This window comes from Nerophis ophidion, linkage group LG13 (genome assembly GCF_033978795.1).
Source record: "Nerophis ophidion isolate RoL-2023_Sa linkage group LG13, RoL_Noph_v1.0, whole genome shotgun sequence".
NCBI classification, from domain to species: domain Eukaryota; kingdom Metazoa; phylum Chordata; class Actinopteri; order Syngnathiformes; family Syngnathidae; genus Nerophis; species Nerophis ophidion.
Genome location: NC_084623.1, coordinates 44,116,892 through 44,138,070, shown reverse-complemented (window position 1 = coordinate 44,138,070; position 21,179 = coordinate 44,116,892). Strand labels below are relative to the sequence as shown.

Here is a 21,179-nt window from a genome sequence, read left to right as displayed (position 1 = left end):
CAATATCGAAAGTGGATGCCAAAAAAGAAAACCCTTCACAAAGATTATGTATACCTCAGTTGCATGTGACGTCATGTCCGGTTACATCCTGCGCATTAGCTCAAGCATTTGGCTGGCATACAGGTGTATTTATTGCGGACTGTCTCTAGCTAATGTTGCAAATTTTTTTATGCCAACAAAGCCTAAAAAATATACACACTTTTCAAAAAATGATACATGTTGTATATTGTCCACTCTAGAAAAGTATGGTGTCATCCCAAAGAAATGCTTCCCAGAGTCACACAGTTCAGAAGCCTCACGCAGAATGAATGGCATTCTCAATCATAAGGTGGGTAATTGTTTTTTATTGCAGACTTAAGCCACACAACAAAAATCATAGAATTTTCCTTTGAATGCCTGACATGTGTTTTGTTGAATTGTGTCTCACAGCTGAGAGAGTACTGCTTCAGACTGAGGAACATGGTGGCCAGTGACGCAACTAAATCGGAGATCTCTGAGGCCATCAACACCATGATCGAGGAGGTGAGTCTCAAAATGCTATTTGGTATGATATTCTGGTATTCTTTTGAGAAACAAAAAACAAAAAAGTACTCTAATTAGTCCTGATTGCAGTGATGATGAAAGAATAAGTTGTAAATCAACTAAAAGAAAAACAGCTATTTTAAAACTCATAACTGCAGCGGTACTTAGTTGTAGCCCAGTTTTCCACCCCTTGTGGCAGTAATGACAATATAAAACACAACAGATCAGGAGCTAAAAAAAAAAAAGTCATGTTATGTCCCCTTTAAAGACAAACATCATCGCTTTTTGTTTTTTAATACTGTTTATACAGTAGATTCACTAGCCACTACACGAGGTACACGTCAGTGATAGTGTGAATGCAACCATTAGATGAAAATAATACTTTATACTACCTTCTCCTTTGTTTCTTCAAACCAAGTTGAAATGTCATAACATTGTCGTCCTTTTCAGTAGAGTTTAGCAGCTAATCTAACCTCGTAAATGGTAAATGGGTTGTACTTGTATAGCGCTTTTCTACCCCTTTTTAATGAGCCCAAAGCGCTTTGACAGTATTTCCACATTCGCCCATTCACACACACATTCACACACTGACAGCGGGAGCTGCCATGCAAGGCGCTCACCAGGACCCATCAGGAGCAAGGGTGAAGTGTCTTGCCCAAGGACACAATGGATGTGACTAGGATGGTAGAAGGTGGGGATTGAACCAACAACCCTCAGATTGCTGGCACAGCCACTCTACCAACATTGCCACGCCGTCCCATATTACTCACTGATCCATGCTGACACAACTGTCCTGTGTAAAATGCTGGAGATACAAACCCCATTTCCATATGAGTTGGGAAAATGTGTTAGATGTAAATATAAACGGAATGCAATGATTTGCAAATCCTTTTCAACCCATATTCATTTTACTACGAAGACGAGATATTTGATGTTCAAACTCATAAACTTTTTTTTTTTTTGCAAATAATAATTAACTTAGAATTTCATGGCTGCAACACATGCCAAAGTAGTTGGGAAAGGGCATGTTCGCCAATGTGTTATATCACCTTTTCTTTTAGCAACACTCAATAAACGTTTGGGAACTGAGGAAACTTAATTGTTGAAGCTTTGAAAGTGGAATTCTTTCCCATTCTTGTTTTATGTAGAGCTTCAGTCGTTCTACAGTCCGGGGTTTCCGCTGTCGTATTTTACAGGTGGACTGCAGCCGGGCCAGGAAAGTACCCGCACTCTTTTTTTTTTACAAAGCCACGCTGTTGTAACACGTGCTGAATGTGTTTTGGCAATGTTTTGCTGAAATAAGCAGGGGCGTCCATTAAAAAGACGACGCTTAGATGGCAGCATATGTTGTTCCAAAACCTGTATGTACCTTTCAGCATTAATGGTGCCTTCACAGATGTGTAAGTTACCCATGCCTTGGGCACTAATGCACCCCCATACCATCACAGATGCTGGCTTTTTTTAACTTTGCGTCGATAACCGTCTGGATGGTTCGCTTCCCCTTTAGTCCGGATGACACGATGTTGAATATTTCCAAAAACAATTTAAAATGTGGACTCGTCAGACCACAGAACACTTTTTTCCACTTTGCATCAGTCCATCTTAGATGATCTCGGGCCCAGAGATGCCGGCGGCGTTTTCTTGTTGATAAATGGCTTTCACTTTGCATAGTAGAGCTTTAACTTGCACTTACAGATGTAGCGACAAACTGTATTTAGTGACAGTGGTTTTCTGAAGTGTTCCTGAGCCCATGTGGTGATATCCTTTAGAGATTGATGTCGTTTTTTTTATACAGTGCCATCTGAGGGATCAAAGGTCATGGTCATTCAATGTTGGTTTCCGGCCATGCCGCTTACGTGGAGTGATTTCTCCAGATTCTCTGAATCTTTTGATGATATTATAGACCGTAGATGTTGAAATTCCTAAGTTTCTTGCAATGGCTCTCTGAGAAACGTTGTTCTTAAACTGTTTGACTATTTTCTCATGCATATGTGGACAAAGGGGTGTACCTGCCCCATCCTTTCTTGTGAAAGACTGAGAATTTTTCAGGAAGCTGATTTTATACCCAATCATGGCACCCACCTGTTCCCAATTTGCCTGCACACCTGTGGGATGGTCCAAATAAGTGTTTGATGAGCATTCCTCAACTTTATCAGTATTTATTGCCACCTTTCCCAACCTCTTTGTCACGTGTTGCTGGCATCAAATTCTGAAGGTAATGATTATTTGCAAAAAAAAAAATGTTTATCAGTTTGAACATCAAATATTTTGTCTTTGTAGCATTTTCAACTGAATATGGGTTGAAAATGATTTGCAAATCATTGTATTCCGTTTATATTTACATCTAACTCAATTTCCCAACTCATATGGAAAAAGGGTTTGTAAATACTCCTGGAAATATTTATTTTATAGACATCAGAGCAGTTGGGAAGTCCTGAAATGAGAATGAATTATATCAAAGGGGAGGATGCTGGTCAATAACAGTTTCTAGGATGCCCACTACAGTACGTTCGTCAGTCTGTGACTTCACAAAAGGCCTAGTGTTGAAAAGATGCTGTAAAACACAGCGTTCAGAGGCATCCAAAACAGCATGCAAGCTTACATCCAAATGCATGAATCTTATGATGTAATACTTTGTCATGGTTTAACATGAGTATATAACATTTTAACAACATTTCTAAGTCAGAAAAGCAGAACATAATCATATATTCATTCCCCTTTTAAGCTGACAACACCACTATAACAATGTACCATTTTAACCAGAAGAGGGGGCTGTTAGATAATATTTCACTGACCGGATAGTGTACTTGTGTAGACAAGAATTTGTGTGCCTTTCATGTATATTTTTTATTTTACACATGCACTAAGGCCAACAATAGATTTCAATTTGTAATTATGAGATTGTTGACGCATGTGTGTGCACATTAATGCATGTATACATCACTATAATGGAATAGAGTGATTGTAAAGCAAACTGGAATATACAATACCAATAAAGTCAGTACACAAAGTCAAAGACGACATTCTGTAACTTGTTGTCCTGAGGAAATTGAACACCTGCAAAAACATTTAACATATTTTTCGGAATATAAGTCGCAGTTTTTTTCATAGTTTGGCCAGGGGTGCGACGTATACTCTGGAGTGACTTATGTGTGAAATTATTAACATATTACTGTAAAATATCAAATATTATTTATCTCATTCACGTATGAAACTAGCCGGATGTCAGCAATCGTCACACACACACGTCAACCAATGAAAATTCGGCGGAGGCGGGTCATGGCAGAAATGCATTATGGGAAAAGAAGATGCTACAGCAATCGTCACACACATGTCAACCAATGAAAATTCGGCTGAGGCACGTCATGGCAGAAGTGCATTGTGGGTAAGAAGACGCTACCTACTGCGGTACATGAACCGGGGGGGGGAGGGTGTCAGCGGCGACGATGACCAAGAAGAACGCGGAGTTGGAATATAATTACAACACTTTATGTACATATTTATATACACATTTATATAATATTTACATACTTATATAATATGTAACTATAAGCTCCATTCACAGACAGAGTCCCATTGCTTTTATGAGAGGTCAGGCGAGTCAAAAGCCGAAAAAATATATATATATATTATTTTTGCATTATTTCTTTATTTATTTTTTATTTGTGGCGGCCGTAATTCTTTCGTGGCGGGCCGCCACAAATAAATGAATGTGTGGGAAACCCTGGACTCTTACCATAATATGTTATGTTAACATATCAGGCACGTTCTCAGTTGGTTATTTATGTGTCATATAACAGCCTGTTGTTCACTATTCTTTATTTATTTTAAATTGCCTTTCAAATGTCTGTTCTTGTTGGATTTTATCTAATAAATTTCCCCCAAAAATGTGACGTATACTGCAGTGCGACGTGTATATGTTTTTTTCCTTCTTTTTTATGCATTTTTGGCAGGTGCGACTTATACTCCGGTGCGACTTATACTACGAAAAATACGGTACCTCAAAGTGACAAACATTTATAACACCCTATAATCCTTCCAAAGCTTTGGTCCTTTTTATATGAGGTGTTACCCATGTTTTTGTGCACACATTGCGTTTTCTTGTCCGCCTAGTAGTCAATCAGTCTCCCATTGAGGTCTGGTTAAGTAGCCTTTGTTGTTGGCGGTTTTGTTGTATTCTACTGGTGGTCTGTTGCTTGTTTAAACAGTGGAATGTTTGTCACATGCACATACACACACACGTAAGAGCAAAAGTTGCAAACACAGCATTGCGTGTCTGGTTGGAGACGCTGATAGTAGTCGGTGTTTGTTTGTCCACCTGGAAGTGGTTTGTTTTGCAAAACACTCTCCAGTCACGGCCAGCTGTGATGAAGGAGTCGGTCATGTCACGAGACAGTTGGAGAACACGGGTGTACGCAAGTTTATTTGATAAGCACAGGTATTCATATTCTATACAGTAGCATTAATTGACATACAATGAACAATGTCTTCGTTCATGCTCAGTGTTTCTTATCTTGGTTTTTTTTCAAGCGGATGTTATTCAAGGATCATTTATTTGGATTCAAAACATTCTCCTATGTGCATGTGTGTGTGCACATCCATGCGGAGTAACCTTAGAATCTTTAAAGCAAGTATAATATCATTTCCTCCCCATATTTGAATCAGTGGGAGACAGTACATTTCAAAACATCAAAGTGCCCCGTCACTCCTACTTTGGAAAGGGTAGCTGTGATGCGGTCCACCTTTACTGGTGTGTTGACTGTTAGTGCACCCTGGTTTTCATCACATCTTAACTGTACTTTCACCCATGACAAGAAACTGCATAAATCTCCTGATTCACATTTTTTAAACTCTGTTTAAATGAAATCCATATTTAAGTATTTGGTGGTTTTTGTCTGAGAATAGTAGGAAGTGACAACCACAACAACAAAGGTTTTCTGGATAATGATATCCACAGTGCTTTACTCTTAAAACCAACAGTTTTAATTTGTTTCCAAATAGGGTAAATGGGTTATACTTGTATTAGCGCTTTTCTACGTTCAAGGTACTCAAAGCACTTTGACACTATTTCTACATTCACCCATTCATACACATATTCACACACTGATGGTGGGAGCTGCCATGCAAGGCGCTAACCACAACCCATCAGGAGCAAGGGTGAAGTGTCTTGCTCAAGGACACAACGGACGTGACTAGATTGGTTGAAGCTGGGGATCACACCAGGAACCCTCAGGTTGCTGGCACGGCCACTCTCCCAACCGCGCCACACCATCCCCTAAATACTTGACTTGTACCGTATGTATTTATCATTATGTCATGTATGACCGCACTATTAAGTTATGTACAGATGCATAACAACAACAATAAATACACATGGTACTTTTACAAACATATAATCAACATATATCTTGTTTTATTAGCCAGTTCTACTTTTCTTCTAATGCCAGTTATTTTTTTTTTAAGACAAGTAAACACATGGACAACACAGATGTCGCAAATTATTCGCTGTGTTAAGTTTGGAAAGCAGCAGTTAATCAGCCAACTCTTTGAAAGCATGCGCCCTTTTTTGGTTACAGCAGAGAGGCAGAATGAGTGGGATGTTATTAATACTAGGGTGGCACATTATTTTTTGTTTTTTTAAGCTGGTACAGATAACTTCCTGCTTCCCAAGGCCAATACCGATAGCTTATTTATTTGTTTTGGGGTTTTTTTAAGTATAAGATTTTAGTAGGTTTTGCACACCAAGAGGTAAGAACGACCCAAACTGTACCTGTAGATTTGTTCTGATAAAGGCCAATGTTTTTAACGTTGGATAATGACTGGTCGTCCTGAGCCATAATATTCATGGTGAAATTACTTTACTTAAGCTTTTAGTTGTCTCTGGAAAACCTTTTGCACTTTTCGAATGCCGCACCAATAGGAAGTACTTTGCAGCTGGCTTAGGGCAGCTTGTTTAGCAGCACATGTGTCCATGGACTTTCAGAACACAGTTGTAAAGATTCTGGCGTATTAGGTGGCTCATAATGTTTGATATGATAGAGCGTGGAATGTTTGTAAAACATTTGGTGAGAAGAGGATGTAAAAGGTCTTCATCTGAAACTGAAAAAGTCCTACACAAATGACGCCATGTCTGTGCACAATGAGATTAGGCTAAATTTGTTGCAGGCTCACAGCACGGCACGACGGTAGAAGAAAAGTGGCACTTATTTTGCTCACCCTAACCCAGTGGCCACAGCACAGTACTGGCAATCAAAAAAAAAAAAAAATATATATATATATATATGTACCGTATTTTCCGCACTATAAAGCGCACCTAAAAACCTCAAATTTTCTCAAAAGCTGACAGTGCGCCTTATAATCCAGTGCGCCTTATATATGGACGAATATTGAGCCACAACAGGTCTCGCAACTACGATAAGCAGCCACCGACTTCATTTTCCCCTGTAGAAGAAGTGCTTTTCTTCTTCTACGATAAGCAGCCGTCGACTTAATTTTCCCTCGTTGAAGAAGAAGCGCGCTTCTTCTACGGTAAGCAGCCGCCAACTTAATTTTCCCCAGTAGAAGAAGAAGTGCGCGGTGCATGCTGGGATATATGACTGCGGGAGGCGTGCCCTTTGTGTGTTTATTTAAAGACCCCAAAATGGCTCCTATTAAGAGACACGCTTACGACGCAGAGTATAAACTCAAGGCAATCAGTCACACAGTAGAACACGGGAATAGAGCAGGAGCGAGAGAATTTAACATTAACAGCAGTGACACTGACTCCTTTAATGGCGACTTCGGCGAGACGGGGCCATTCGCCCAACGGTTTGATTCGAACACTGAAGAAGAAGAATTTGAGGGGTTCGTGGATGAGGAATAAGTTAATAAAGTGAGCTTTACATGTTTATTTTGTGTGTTGTGTTGTGTGACATTATCGTTTGAGCAATGTTGAGTTATTTATTGATATTGATATTGATTATTGCTTTGCACTATTTTGAGTGTTACTATATTGTGATTGCACTAACGTTTGATTTACCGTAACAGTATCAGACTGTTTTTTACGTGTTTATTGAATCGGGGAAAATAATAAAACAGCTGTTTATTCATTTTGGGAGTGGACGGAGTTGTCAGAACGCTGGTTTGTAATCTATTAATAAAGTTTGACTGACCTATCTTGACTGTTCTGTTGACATTCCCTTTATCGCTGCTCCATCTAAAGGTTGCATAACGTAACTCCAGCCTCTACTGTAGCGTTTATTCTATGCGCCTTATAATCCGGTGCGCCTTACAGATGAACAAAGTTTTAAAATAGGCCATTCATTGACGGTGCGCCTTATAATCCGGTGAGCTTCATAGTGCGGAAAATGCGGTGTGTGTGTGTGTGTGTGTGTGTGTGTGTGTGTGTGTGTGTGTGTGTGTGTGTGTGTGTGTGTGTGTGTGTGTGTGTGTGTGTGTGTGTGTGTGTGTGTGTGTGTGTGTGTGTGTGTGTGTGTGTGTGTGTGTGTGTGTGTGTGTGTGTGTGTGTGTGTGTGTGTGTGTGTGTGTGTGTGTGTGTGTGTGTATATATATATATATATATATATATATATATATATATATATATATATACACAGTGGGACAAAAATGTATTTAGTCAGCCACCAATTATGCAAGTTCTCCCACTTAAAATGATGACAGAGGTCTGTAATGTTCATCATAGGTACACTTCAACTGTGAGAGACAGAATGTGGAAAAAAAGTAATCAAGGAATTCACATTGTAGGAATTTTAAAGAATTTATTTGTAAATTACGGTGGAAAATAAATATTTGGTCAACCATTCAAAGCTCTCACTGATGGAAGGAGGTTTTGGCTCAATATGTCACGATACATGGCCCCATTCATTCTTTCCTTAACACGGATCAATCGTCCTGTCCCCTTAGCGGAAAAACAGCCCAAAAGCATGATGTTTCCACCCCCATGCTTCACAGTAGATATGGTGTTCTTGGGATGCAACTCAGTATTCTTCTTCCTCCAAACACGACGAGTTGAGTTTATACCAAAAAGTTCTAATTTGGTTTCATCTGACCACATGACATTCTCCCAATCCTCTGCTGTATCATCCATGTATCCATTTTGGTATAAACTCAACTCGTCGTGTTTGGTGGAAGAAGATTACTGAGTTGCATCCCAAGAACACCACACCTACTGTGAAGCATGGGGGTGGAAACATCATGCTTTGGCGCTGTTTTTCTGCTAAGGGGACAGGACTATTGATCCGTGTTAAGTAAAGAATGAATGGGGCCATGCATCGTGAGATTTTGGGCCAAAACCTCCTTCCATCAGTGAGAGCTTTGAATGGTTGACCAAATACTTATTTTCCACCATATTTTGCAAATAGATTATTAAAAATTCCTACAATGTGAATTCCTGGATTTTTTTTCACATTCTGTCTCTCACAGTTGAAGTGTACCTATGATGAAAATTACAGATCTCTGTCATCATTTTAAGTGGGAGAACTTGCACAATCGCACACTTGCCCCACTGTATTTCCACACTTTTGACGACTTAGGTCGTACACTTTTCTCCATTGCAGCATTCACCTCCAGATGTTTCTGCGCCGAACTATCGATACTATTTCCCGCCATTTTCCAAATGTTTCCAAGCAAATGAGACTACGTGGTCACGTGAGCTGCACATGACACATCATTGGCTGGCTCACTGCCACTTCATGAGACGTAGCCTCAGCGCCGTCCTGCGCTGTTTTGTACGGTTTTTGTACTTATTTTGATTATTGTTTCTCAACTGATTGTAAAAGTCGCAGTTTATAAATAAAGGTTTAGGAAAGAAAGAAAGGAAAAAAAAAAGCCTCAGCAAATGCGCATTGCATACATCCAACGAATCGACGACTAAATTAATCGCCAACTATTTTTATAATCGATTTTAATCTATTTAATCGATTAGTTGTTGCAGCCCTAGTAATCTTAATAAGCACAGATGTTACAAGAGGATGGTCACTACAGGATGCAATCCCTTCACAAAATATGTGTTGAAATGTGGGGGTTGTTGATTTGGGGATAAGAAGGCATTCAACTCTTAATTAAAGTTATTTCATGATGTGGTCGCATCTTTAGGAATGTTGAGGTCCTCACTCAAAATTCCCAATATGAAAAGTACTTACTGGGTCTTGAGTTTTTTGCTAGGTAGCTTTTAGTGCTGGTTTAAAGTGACTATTCATTTGTCATTGATTTGTTACCAATGCAAGTGCATAATAAAGTGCAGATAACAGTGCAGATATTGGACGTGTTTTAATTCTATAGGGGTCTGCCGTTTGTCATAACCTTTTAACCTGCACAGGGATACATGTTTTAAGTTTCAGCACAAATGAGAGTGGTGCTCTGAACTTTTTCTCAAACCCTTTTTATTGTTTAGGACATCGGTTTTCTTCTGTTGTGTTTTAGAAGTGGAGAATGGAGGATGGGAGGGGTGCATAACATGAAGAAAATTCCTGAGATAACTATATTCGAGGTTAGAAGGGCCAGATTAACAGACAGCCTTGTCCAAACAGTACCAGTAAGACCACAGGAAATAAGTCTTCAGTACAGCAGGAAGACGCACAAAAAAAGGATGTGGGGCACAAATAGGGAAATGAGGGAAAGTGAATGATATGTTATAGTGAACTAAAAAAAAAAGAACACATGGGCGGGATAAGTGTGATAGCCTCCAGTACCCCCTGCTTCCCTGAAAGGGACAAGGGGTAGAAAATGGATGGATGGATGGATGGATAGAAGTAGCAGTGATCTTGAGATTGTTTAATTTTATGTGTATTAAAATTCACAAGAAAGTATTTTTAAAGACTTTTATTTGGGCTGTGCAATTATATAAATTGGACCAACGATATAACTTTTAGGGCTTCACGGTGGCAGAGGGGTTAGTGTGTCTGCCTCACAATACGAAGTTCCTGCAGTCTTGGGTTCAAATCCAGGCTCGGGATCTTTCTGTGTGGAGTTTGCATGTTCTCCCCGTGAATGCGTGGGTTCCCTCCGGGTACTCCGGCTTCCTCCCATCTCCAAAGACATGCACCTGGGGATAGGTTGATTGGCAACACTAAATTGGCCCTAGTGTGTGAATGTGAGCGTGAATGTTGTCTGTCTATCTGTGTTGGCCCTGTGATGAGGTGGCGACTTGTCCAGGGTGTACCCCGCTTTCCGCTCGATTGTAGCTGATATAGGCGCCAGCGCCCCCCGCGACCCCAAAAGGGAATAAGCGGTAGAAAATGGATGGATGGATATAACTTTTAATACTTTAATACCTAGTAATGCATGTTGATGACACATTAGGGCTGGGTTCTGCAAATAAACATTTTATTCTTACATGTAACTTTATCACTGGAGGACAAGGAGGAGCTAAACATGCTGCACTATACAATGTAACAGTATACAATAAATCATGCCAACCGCTAAACTGGAGCTCTTGAATATAAATGGGTGGGGGAATCAATACAAAAATTGACAGAACAATACCATGTTATCAGTATAGGGTTGATACCTCAGTAATTAGATGAACATTTTTTACAATCACAAAATAATTCATTGTTTTGGATAATGATTACAAACTCAGAAGGTCCTGGACACAGAAGAACTTTAAATGCAAAAACCAAATGATTTTAGGTCCAGTAATATTTATTTTGTACTATTGACTTTGTTTTGATCAAAATATTGTTTGTAGTAAAAGGGAATACTTTGAATATTTGATACTGTAACACTGCTATTTTGTTTATAATAAAAATGTACTCATTAAATGATCTCGAAAATCTGAAGTATGAGTATCAGCATGGATGTGGCCGATACTGCCCCTGTTACTAATTGATATGGGATCGATACCCAGTAGTATTGTAATTAACTCATTTAAAGTATCCTAACAACAAAATAATTAGTTCTTAGTACATTTTAACCAAATTTTAGATAAAACCATATTACACAGGAAGTAACAAGATATTAGTAGTAAATTAGCAAGTATATTACTAATAGTTTTGAGAAAGTAATGACGCATAACGTTTCTGCCCATGTCAGCAGCCAAATCAAGAGCCTTAGTAACGCATTTTGAAATAGTTATAATATCATACATCCATTCATCAAATGCAAAATAATATATGGTCGTACATATGGTTATCGCCTGAGACTGCAATATATATATCACATTACAGCTTTAAGGCCATATCGCCCATCTTTCTTTTACTGAATTGTACTTCTAACATATGCAGTATCATGTGTAACACTAGCTTACAGTTAGTAAATTGATGTCTAAACTATGTTTTTGCTGTGTAGGTGTTCCGAGTGGCCAGTGTTTGTCTCGGTAACCCACCCGACACCATCTGCTGGGAGTACAGGGACAAGGATAAGAACTTCCATCGCATTGGACCCCTCACCCCCCAGGAATTTTACAGGGAGCACGTCAAACCCCTATACAACCTTCAGGACAAAGTATGTGGGTCCCTAATACCAGGACTATGTGTTACTCTCCTGTTCAGTCTCTGAGCTTGTACGTACATCTCATTGTCAGATCTGCCTTGTTAATGACCCTCGACCCCAAAATCCTTACGGAAAGCTGTACAGTGTGGAGTTCCTCGGTAACATGGTCGAAGGGGGCAAGACTCTCTACAACAATCAGCCCATCCAGCTTCTTAAAAAGGCTGCAGCTGATTCCATAAAGGCGGGAGAAGTATGTTGGCATAAGCAGCAGCAATTTGCAGGTGCATTTGGATTAATGCAAAATGGCTACCCTTTATGTTTTAGGCAGTGTGGTTCGGATGTGACGTGGATAAACATTTCCATGGCAAGCTGGGGATTAACGACATGAATGTGTAAGTAGGGGAAAAAAAGAAAAATATTTTGTGTGGGGCCGCGACACGTTACAAAACAGTGGTTTGTTCATAATATAATTTCCAAAATATCTGAAGGAAAATCTGACTTGTTCACATTTAGAATTTTTTTTTTATAGTACAATCATTTAGTCTACTACTCTTAAAGGCCTACTGAAAGCCACTACTACCGACCACGCAGTTTGATAGTTTATATATCAATGATGATATCTTAACATTGCAACACATGCCAATACGGCCTTTTTAGTTTACTAAATTGCAATTTTAAATTTCGCGCGAAGTATCCTGTTGAAAACGTCGGTATGATGACGCGAGCGCGTGACGTCTCGGATTGTAGCGGACATTTTTTTCCAGACCGATCCCAGCTATAAGAAGTCTGCTTTAATCGCATAATTACGCAGTATTCTGGACATCTGTGTTGCTGAATCTTTTCCAATTTGTTCAATTAATAATGGAGATGTCAAAGAAGAAAGATATAGGTGGGAAGCGGTGTATTGCAGCTACCTTTAGCCACACAAACACAGCCGGTGTTTCCTTGTTTACATTCCCGAAGGTGAAGCTTTACTATGGAACGGAGCGGTCAAGCGAACATGGTTCCCGACCACATGTCAACCGGCAGGTTTCGGTGAGAAAATTGTGGTAATAAGTCGGCTCTTACCGTAGACATGAGCGGAGCTTGCGTCGTTCCTCGTGTAAAAAGAGGGAGGTGCGACTCTTTTGCCTCCTCCGTGGCCTCCCTCAGAGACACTGGCGGTCACCACACCCGTGGCCACACCCCTCCGACTTTCAGGTATGACAGTATAATCTCACTACAACACTAGTAACACAATAAGCAGATAAGGGATTTTCCAGAATTATCCTAGTAAATGTGTCTAATAACATCTGAATCGCTCCCACTGCCCTGTCCCTTTTTTTTTTCTAGTCCTTCACTCTCACTATCCTCATCCACAAATCTTTCATCCTCGCTCAAATTAATGGGGAAATCGTAGCTTTCTCGGTCCGAATCGCTCTCGCCGCTGGTGGCCATGATTGTAAACAATGTGCGGATGTGAGGAGCTCCACAACCCGTGACGTCACGCGCACATCGTCTGCTACTTCCGGTACAGGCAAGGCTTTTTTATTAGTGACCAAAAGTTGCGAACTTTATCGTGGATGTTCTCTACTAAATCCTCTCAGCAAAAATATGGCAATATCGCAAAATGATCAAGTATGAAACATAAAATGGACCTGCTATCCCCGTTTAAATAAGAAAATCTCATTCCAGTAGGCCTTTAATGGGAAACTGTTATTTTTTCATTTTGCCCAGCCGCAATCCTTTTGGAATATAAGAACACACTTGTTTCCCTTTTCTGTGCATTCTAAATAGTGAACAACTGCTTGTAAAAGGCACCTAACAATGCAGGTAATGGGATTACAATCTCTCTATAAAGCCCTCTAAAAAACATCCAAAAACCTCCAACACAGTTTTATATACATGTTGTAAGTATGTATGCAATGTAGTAACAGGCACGTTCATAATAACATGTAATATTTGTTTTTGGTCATTTTTAATATTACCAAAATGTAATTCCTGGGCACTTAGATTTCACAAAGCGCATAGCAACGGTAGCGCTCGTTGCTATTCGCTAAACATTTCAATTAACACAACACAGTGATTTAAAATGTCCGCTCACACTGGGATTATTATTAATTTTGGAAAGCGGCTCCACACATTGTATGGAGACACATAATTTAGCTGCTGGCCGCTAGTCAGCCGAGGGACCAAAAATCAACAGTGTCAGTCATACAGAAATCGGCAGAAGCCGATCACATACGTTTTCAAAAAAATTGGTCAATACAAGTCAGCAGTCGATCAATCGGCACATCTCTGTTCTATGGTCTATGTCAAATTTGTCCTGTTGAGCTTGTCATTACTACAAAAGCTTTGCAGTTTACTTTTGGAATGGGGAGTATATGTTCCGGTTCCTGTTTTCCTTGGTGAACTAAGATCTTGTCAGGTTTTCTTAAATCATGCATATCGTCTTACGTTTGACATCAGAAAGTGTTAGGTTCCAGAGTGGGTCCAAATGATAAGGAATGTCTGAGATAAAGCTTTGTGGGCCTAGTTCCAATAATCTGTGAAGACCAGGAGACATTTAATTATTAAAAATGTTACGAACAGTGGTACCTCATTTTTTGTTAGTAATCTGTTCCAAAAGATTAGATGAAAAACGAAAAAAAAATTTAGCATAAGAAATAATGCAAATCCAATTAATCTGTTCCAAATGTACCATAATATGAACACAAGTATTACTTGCAGAAAGAAATTCATGAAAATGAGAGGATGGATGGATGGATGGACGGACGAATAAAACTGATGCACTCACATCACTTTTACCTTTGTTGGTGACTCTTGTTAGTGAAGTTGGTGATGCACGGAGAGGGAGCTTTGTTCTTTGCTAGTTTTTTCTTGAATTGCTACCTTTTTTTATCAAAATGCTAATACTCATAACTTTCTTTGTCCCCTGGCCCCACAATAATGATACGCAGGCAAACAGCAGTTTGTTACCTGAAATATTTGGCCATATGCAATCTAGGGCAACAATTTGGGGCATACAAAAACTAAACCACACCTTGATTTGACATTGTTGCATCACTGATGTTTGTGTGGCATCACATGACAAGAGCAGGGCTCATCCACTTTAATGATCAATCTGTCTCTTCAAAAAGAGGGAACGTTCTTGGCCCTGTATGTGCATCACCAGTTGAGATATTGGTGCCAGGCTTAAATCTAGTCTCAGAATCAAACCAGTTTTGTGCAATATTTATGACTTGGTCTCTTTTGAGGATCAGCGGGTTTATGTGAATGTCAATGATAACCACAAATTTATGGTTAGAACATGGGGAACAAAGTAATATATTCAGTTTATACATGTGGGATTTGAACTTACCGGGCTCTTTTTGTTTTCCACATTCTTAGAACATGCTTCACCTCTTCCTCTACTTAAGTCTATCATATATCAGGATTAAAAAAGAAAATTGATGTATGGGTTTAAAGGTTTGAGGAAATGGCTCAGTTACATTCTCTAAATCAAAATGTATTTTGAATGCAGACTGTTTTGAGGACATGATTTAAAAACTCCCACTTGTGTGCTCACAGCTTCAACCATGAGCTGGTGTTTGGCGTTTCAGTGAAGAACCTTACTAAGGCCGAGCGCCTGATATGTGGAGACTCTCTAATGACGCACGCCATGATCCTCACTGCTGTCACGGACAAGGTAAGTACACACAAAAACATGATGTTAAAGTCCATCCTGACTACAGTTTGGCGTGACCAAAAGGAACAGCGGAAAGAACCTGATTCATTTTGCCAGGGTTCATTGCTTCCAAGTTTATCCTTTGTTAATTGGCTAAATAGATTCATGGTGCTGTCAGTTTCCCCTTTGTAAGTGACACCAGCTGTGAGGACACTTTCTTTGCTGCAATCTCTTCATCATCTTCTCCATCTGTCTTTCTCAGGAAGGAAAAGAAGGCTATGAAAAGTGGCGGGTGGAAAACTCCTGGGGCGATGACCGTGGGAACAAAGGTAACCAAAACTAGTACTTTCGAGATGTGGGTTGTTTTTTATACTGTATTGCAGGGGTCGGGAACCTTTTTGGCTGAGAGCCATGAAAGCCAAATATTTTAAAATGTATTTCCTTGAGAGCCGTATAATATCGTTAACCCTGAATACAACTGTCAGGTTCAAATACTGATGACATATTAAACAGACAAGAAGCAAGGAATTAAACAGAGACAGGATTCAGTTTGGCTCAATGAGGAGAAACGCGTAGACCTGTACAGTGTCGCCCCACGCTCTGACAAGAGACTTCTACGCCTCCTCTTTTATTTGGACTTTCCCTGATTACAACAACTAAATGTGTGCATCTCTTATTCTTTTTAATAACATTGTTATTCTGAAGCTAACCAAGAATAAATAAATACTTTTGACCATTAATGCGACTTCTTGAACAGGTGCGATAGAAACGGATGGATGGATTAAAATGCATGAGAATGTTTTATATTTTGAACTTTATTTTTTACACTGTGATTACTAGCGGACATATTCATTACTTATCGTGTTAAACAATGTCAGCTAAGATTAATCTGAGAGCCAGATGCAGTCATCAATAGAGCCACATCTGGCTCTAGAGCCATAGGTTCCCTACCCCTGCTGTATTGTATAGTCTAATTAATTTAATTATTTTAAACTTATTTTGTCTTCCACCTCTTTGTTCTGTAGGTAAATTCTGATTTTTTACTATTTTTTTTGCCCAAACAGTGCATCTGGAAAATATTCACAGCATTTCTCTTTTTTACACAGTTTGTTACAACGTTATTCCAAAAGACGATAGTTTAATTTTTCTCCTCAAATTTCTACACACAATACCCTAAATGACAATGCGAAATGTTTTGTAGATTTTTCGCAAATGTATTTAAAAAACACTTAAGAAGTTACATATACATACCTATTAACATCCTTTGTCATGAAGCTTAAAAGTAATCTCAGGAGCATCCTGTTTCAACTGGTCAATCTTGATATGTTCCTCCAGCTTAATTAGAGTCCACCTGTGGGAATTTCAGTTGTTTGGACATGATGTGAACAGGCACACACCTGTCTCTAAATATAAGGTCCAACACATGACAGCGCGTGGCAGAGTTTAAACCAAGAATAAAGTCGAAAGAATTGTCTGTAGACGTCCGAGACAGGATTGTCTTGAGGCACATATCTGGCGAAGGGTATAGAAAAAAAGATGCTCCCTTTAAGGTCCCAATGAGCAAAGTGGTCTCCATCAACCTTGAATGGAGGATATTTGACAGTAAGGGAGGTGAACAAGAACCTGATGGTCACGCTGTCAGAGGTGCAATATTCCTCTGCAGTTAGATGACAAGGACAATAATATCTGTAGCAATCCACCAATCAGGCCTGTATGGTAGAGTGGCCAGACGGAAGCCACTCCTTCATTAAAGGTCGCCAAAATACACCTGAAAGACTTTCAGACCATGAGAATCCAAATTCTCTGTTCTGATGAGACAAAGATGTAACCCTTTGGCGTGAATGCCAGGCGTCATGTTTGGAAGAAACCAAGCACTGATCAAATACCATCCCTATGGTCAAGGATAGTGGTGACAGCATCTATCTGTGGGGATGTTTTTCAGTGTCAGGAACTGGGAGACTCGTCAGGATAGAGGAAAAGATGAAAGACATCCTGAATGAAAACCTGCTACAGAGCACTCTTGAACTCAGACTGGGTTGACGGTTCATCTTTCAGCAGCACATCAACCCTAAGCACACATTCAAGATATGACAAAAATGACTTCAGGACAACTCTGTAAATATCCTTGAGTGGCCCAGCCAGAACCCAAAATTTAATCTGATCGAACATCTCTGGAGAGAACTGAAAATGACTGCACACCAACTCTTCCTATCCAACCTGATGAAGCTTGAGATGTGCTGCATTAAGAAATAGGCGAAACTGCCCAAAGATAGGTGTGCCAAGCTTGTGGCATCATATTAAAAAATATGTAACACTTTAATTTCTGCCAAAGGTGCATCTACAAAATAATGAGCAAATGTTTAGTTTATTATTTTTAATACATTTGCAAAATCTAAAAAAAAAAAGGACATTGTCCTTATAGAGCATTGAGTGTCGAGTTTTGAGTACAAAAATTAATTTATTCCATTTTGGTATGAAGCTGTCACATAAGAAAATGTGGAACAAGTGAAGCCCTGTAATTACTTTTTAATGCACTGTATGTGAAATGCAAATGATTTTTTTCAAAGTGAACAGCAAAAATCCCTGATTTATGCCTCTTTTATGTATGAATATAAATTGGATATGTGTCCAATGCGACTGCTGTCTGAGCGTTCAGGTCGCATTCATCTAACCTGTACGTCATCCAAAGGCGACTGACTGTAAGCCATCACTTTCATTCATAATCTTCCTTGCTAAATGCATCATAGTGATGCCTCGATTATTTTTAGTAATCCATTCCAAAAGGTCAATCAATTAACTGGTTTAGTTACGTCATATTAAAGTATGTACAAGCACAATTAAATATTCAGTGCAATCTATGTGGACAAGTCCTACAAAGACCAAATCATATATGAAAACTGAATACATTTTTCTAATCAGTATTAATAATACCACGCAAACAATGCTTTTCAGACACTAAAATAATAATACATATGTTTGAGTGTGTGCGCCACTGAAAGAGAGGTAGTCTGCCCGTTGCGAAATAGGCCCGCTTTTGAATCTGTTTCCATAAAAGTGCGTTCTCATCACAGTTAAAACCTCACTGTGGTACAAAGCCATCTTCCTCAATCCCTTCAATATGAGCAAGCACAAAATGGCTGCTAGCATTACACAAAAGAGACATTACATGGTTCGCACACAGAGGCATATTTAGATAAATTTTAAAAGTTTGTAAACCCCAAGTTCGCAAATAGAAGACTGTGTGAGTCCAGGTTCCACTGTACTACTCTTTTAAAGGCCTACTGAAATGAGATTTTCTTATTTAAACGGGGATCGCAGTTCTATTCTATGTGTCATACTTGATCATTTCGCGATATTGCCATATTTTTGCTGGAAGGATTTAGTAGAGAACATCCACGATAAAGTTCGCAACTGGAGAAAAGCCCTGCCTCTACCGGAAGTCGCAGACGATGACGTCACATGTTGAGGGTTCCCCACATATTCACATTGATTTTAATGGGAGCCTCCAACAAAAACAGCTATTCAGACCGAGAAAACGACAATTTCCCCATTAATTTGAGCGAGGATGAAAGATTCGTGTTTGAGGATATTGATAGTGACGGACGAGAAAAGAATAAAAAAAGTTAAAAAACAAAACGCGGTTGCAATCGCGCTGCATTGGGACGGATTCATATGTTTTTAGAGACATTTACTAGGATAATTCTGGGAAATCCCTTATCTTTCTATTGTGTTGTTAGTGTTTTAGTGAGTTAAATAGTACCTGATAGTCGGAAGTGTACGTTCACGGCAGGGTATGTTCACGCACATTGTCTCGGGGAAGTTGACGGCAGCTGTACGGGAGGCACACGCTCAGCTGTTATCCGGTAAGAGGCGACTTTTTAACCACAATTTTCTCACTGAAACCTGCTGGTTAAAATTTGGTTGGGATCCATGTACGCTGTGATCCATAGTAAAGTTTCACATCCGTCAATTTTAAACAAGGAATCACCGTGTGTTTGTGTGGCTAAAGCCTAAAGCTTCCCAACTCCGTCTTTCTACTTTGACTTCTCCAATATTAATTGAACAAATTGCAAAAGATTCAGCAACACAGATGTCCAAAATACTGTTTAATTATGCCGTTGAAGCAGACGACTTTTAGCTGTGTGTGTGCGCAGCGTTCATATTCATAACAGCCCGTGACGTCACGCTTACACGTCATCATTACGCGACGTTTTCAAGAAAAAAGTCCCGGGAAATTTAAAATTGCAATTTAGTAAACTAAAAAGGCCGTATTGGCATGTGTTGCAATGTTAATATTTCATCATTAATATATAAACTATCAGACTGCGTGGTGGGTAGTAGTGGGTTTCAGTAGTCCTTTAAATCATCTGTTTTCGCCTCAAAGTTCTCATTCTACAAGAATATAAACAATAACAAAAAAAATTGTAAAAATGAAAATAGCGCAGTATGGATATTACCATGGGTATCTACGCCGCTGATATATGGATCGATCAACCCTCCCCCTTATATGTACGACTGGCTGCTACTCACCAACAGAGTTCCATTATATTAACCTCCCCCTTATATGTACGACTGGCTGCTACTCACCAACAAAGTTCCATTATATTATCCTTGACTCATGTTAATCCATTTGTTAATTTCATGTCAATAGCTGCTTACTTTCTGCTGTAACACGGTTCTATCTACTATTCTTAAACTTTAATAAGAACTTATTTCCTGTGTGTTTCACGCTAGTTTAGCTTTAGCTTTTAGTATTCTTTTTTGCTTCTGCCTGCCATTACCTACTGTGTAACAAGTTTGTCCTCATCCTACAATTTTTCAGAGTTAATGATACATACTGTGTATGGACATATGTCAAATATGTCACCAGTTTGACACCCATGGCCCACACTTAACCTTATGCACTGAAGTGAATTTATTTTGCAATGTATAGGCTTCAAAATATTTGATATAAGTGCAGTCAGGAGGGATGGAAACTATGTCATTATCAGCGGCCAGAATGTCTTTATGCAACAGGTCCCACTTTCCAGCTGCTTCTTTGCACTACTGCAACAGACTTTACCGTCTGCTCTTGTTATTCCCTCCATCCTTTCATCCCTGTGGTTGGTTCATCTTCCTCTGACCCCTTTATCCTCTTTGTTTTTGAGTTGGCCATTCTACTGTAAATTGTATGATAGTATTTCAGGTCAGTCATGTGTCATCTGGAAACACACATATACAGTGCAGCACAGTACATAGAGAGAACCGGAGACAAAGTCTCACACTATTTGTTTGAGCCCACAAATCATAGTGACTGCTTTGGAAAATATGTGAAAACTCCCACAGTCGCAAGAGTAGTATTCACTAATATCTTATTTCATAATCAGCAGATGAGGAGTGGAAAGAGATCAAGTCATTCTGTAGCCAAATTGATAACGCTTTTCTTGGGAATCCGGGGGCCTGGTTTGTTGACAAAAGCTGGAGGAGGAAAGAGATGTTTGGAGTCAGAGTGTGCATTAGAAAGTCATGAGACAGACCATGAATGAGCACATTGTGGAGGTAAAATCCATTTAGGGATTTTGATTAATAGAATAATAGATTA

At 39.4% G+C, this 21,179-nt stretch overlaps 1 protein-coding gene across 1 annotated transcript in view; it reads left to right on the top strand.

The window, feature by feature from the left end:
* LOC133564594 (bleomycin hydrolase-like) overlaps positions 1 to 21,179 on the top strand; it is a 39,585-nt gene that overhangs the window by 15,111 nt on the left and 3,295 nt on the right. The window contains exons 5-11 of the mRNA XM_061918993.1: positions 240 to 328; positions 430 to 522; positions 11,809 to 11,964; positions 12,044 to 12,202; positions 12,277 to 12,344; positions 15,502 to 15,619; positions 15,861 to 15,927. Coding sequence (XP_061774977.1) covers positions 240 to 328; positions 430 to 522; positions 11,809 to 11,964; positions 12,044 to 12,202; positions 12,277 to 12,344; positions 15,502 to 15,619; positions 15,861 to 15,927 — 750 coding nt within the window. The remainder of the gene's footprint in view (positions 1 to 239; positions 329 to 429; positions 523 to 11,808; positions 11,965 to 12,043; positions 12,203 to 12,276; positions 12,345 to 15,501; positions 15,620 to 15,860; positions 15,928 to 21,179) is intronic.